Below are 2,613 nucleotides of genomic sequence, written 5' to 3' on the forward strand. Positions count from 1 at the left end.
TTGGTTCACTGCAACCTCTGCCTCCTGGGTTCAAGTGATTCTCCTGCCTCAGCCTCCCGAGTAGCTGTGATTACAGGCACCCACCACCACAACCGGCTAAGTTTTTGTATTTTTACTAGAGATGGGGTTTCACCACCTTGGCCAGGCTGGTCTCAAATTCCTGACCTCAGGTGATCTGCCTGCCTCGGTCTCCTGAAGTTCTGGGACTACAGGCGTGAGCCACCACACTTGGCTCCGTAAAATAAGCCAGTCAAAAAAGGAAAATGCTATCTGATTCCACCGGAAGGAGGTCCCTAGAGCCACCACATTCACAGAGACAGAAGGTAGAATGGTAGGTGCCAGGAGTTGGGGAGGGGATGGGGAGTGAGTGTTTCATGGGGACAGAGCTTCAGTTTGGGAAGATAAAAGATTTCTGGAGCCAGGCGCAGTGGCTCATGCCTGTATTCCCAGCACTTTGGGAGGCCGAGGTGGGAGCATCACTTGAGGTCAGGAGTTCGAGACCAGCCTGGCCAACATGATGAAACCCAGTCCGTCTCTACTACAAATTCAAAACTTAGCCAGGCATGGTGGTGGGCACCTGTAATCCCAGCTACTCAGGGGGCTTAGGCAGGAGAATCACTTGAACCTGGGAGGTGGAGGTTGCAGTGAACAGAGATCACACCACTGAACTCCAGCCTGGGTGACAGAGTGAGACTCCATCACAAAAAAAATTTTAAAAAAGAGTTCTGGAGATGGTGGTTGTGATTCTGTACAACAGTGTGAATGTGCTAATGGCACAGAACTGTGCACTTACTAAGGTTTAAGGAGGTAAATTTTATATTACATGTTTTTTGCTGCAGTTTAAATATATGTATATAAAACAACAAAAGTCTGGGCACTGTAGCTCATGCCTGGAATCCCAGAACTTTGGGACACCAAGGCGGGCAGAGAGCTTGAGCCCAGGAGTTCAAGACCTGCATGAGCAAACATTTTTTTGTTTGAGGCGGACTCTGACTGCGTCGCTCAGGCTGGAGCGCGGTGGTGCAGCCTCAGCTCACTGCGTCGCCCAGGCTGGAGTGCAGTGGTGCGGCCTCAGCTCACTGCAACCTCAACTTCCTGCGTTCAAGCCATTCTCCTGCCTCGGCCTCCCGAGCAGCTGGGATTACAGACGCCCGCCACCACGCCTGGCTAATTTTTTGTATTTTTAGTAGAGATGGGGTTTCACTATGTTAGCCAGGATGGTCTTGATCTCCCGACCTTGTGGTCTTCCCGCCTCGACCTCCCAAAGTGCTGGGATTACAGCCGTGAACCATCCCATGAGGCCTAAAAACGGCTTTTCCATGTTTAAACACTTGAGAAGAAAAATAAAAAGGGAAATCATTTTCATGACACAAAACAGTGATATGGAATTCCAATTTCAGTGTCCATAAATAACGTTTTCTGGGCCCACAGCCACATGTATTGGTTTGCGTTCTGTGGGTGGTGGTGTTCACCCAACGGCCATGTTGAGAAACTGCACCAGAGACCGTATGGCCCTCAGTGTCCAAAATATTTACTTTTTTTTAGAGATAGGGTCTCTTACTCCGTTGCCCAGATTGAAGTGTGGTGGTGTGATCACAGCTCACTACAGTCTGCAACTCCTGGGCCCAAGCGATCCTCCTTCCTCAACCTTCTGAGTAGCTGAGACTACAGGAGTGTGCCACCGTGCCCAAGCCCTCTCTGGTATATGACAGAGAAAACTTCCCACTGTGTTCTCTGTACTGTACAGTTATTCTAATAGGGTCTTTCAGTATCCACCACAGAGGGTTGGTAAAAAACAAACAAACAAAAAAAAAAAACCTCACCAGGACAAGGTGGCTCACGCCTGTAATCCCAGCACTTCAGGAGGTGGGTGGATCACTTGAGGTCAGGAGTTCGAGAGCAGCCTGGCCAACATGGTGATACCCCGTCTCTACTAAAAATACAAAAATTAGTACAGCACGGTGGCATTCACCTGTAATCCCAGCTACTTGGGAGGCTGAGGCAGGAGAATCGCTTGAACCCAGTAGGCGGAGGTTGCACGGAGCCACGATCACGCCATCGTGCTCTAGCCTGGGAGATGGTGCGAGACTGTCTCTAAAAAAAGGAGCCTTTTGCACAGGGTGGGCAGAGTGGAGTTCCCAAAACCCTATAGCACTCATTTCTCAGTTCCATTCCTGGCTCCCCACAAACTCTGCAAGCCGCCTGCACCCGGAGACTCACCACACTCCTTGATGGGTTCATCTGACCAGTCCTGGCAGTCTCTAGCCATGTTGCAGACTTTGTCCAGGCTGATGCATTCGCCGCTGTGACACTTGAACTTGTTGGGCCCTTCGCAGAGTGTCACTGTGAGAGCCAGAGAGAGGAAGGAGGAAGGTCAGGTGTGTCTGACCTGCAGTCTGCTTGGCACTCATTCATATAATAGTTTATTCACATAAGAACGCATGCAAATGGATTCATTAAGAAAGCACAGGCCGGGCGCGGTGGCTCAAGCCTGTAATCCCAGCACTTTGGGAGGCCGAGAGAGGTGGATCACGAGGTCAGGAGATCGAGACCATCCTGGCTAACACGGTGAAACCCCGTCTCTACTAAAAAATACAAAAAACTAGCCGGGCG

At 50.3% G+C, this 2,613-nt stretch overlaps 1 protein-coding gene across 1 annotated transcript in view; it reads right to left on the reverse strand.

Moving 5' to 3' along the window:
• LDLR (low density lipoprotein receptor) overlaps positions 1 to 2,613 on the reverse strand; it is a 43,968-nt gene that overhangs the window by 23,492 nt on the left and 17,863 nt on the right. The window contains exon 4 of the mRNA XM_011954953.1: positions 2,221 to 2,343. Within this exon, the coding sequence (XP_011810343.1) occupies positions 2,221 to 2,343 (123 nt within the window). The remainder of the gene's footprint in view (positions 1 to 2,220; positions 2,344 to 2,613) is intronic.

This window comes from Colobus angolensis, unplaced genomic scaffold (genome assembly GCF_000951035.1).
Source record: "Colobus angolensis palliatus isolate OR3802 unplaced genomic scaffold, Cang.pa_1.0 Scaffold39, whole genome shotgun sequence".
NCBI lineage: Eukaryota > Metazoa > Chordata > Mammalia > Primates > Cercopithecidae > Colobus > Colobus angolensis.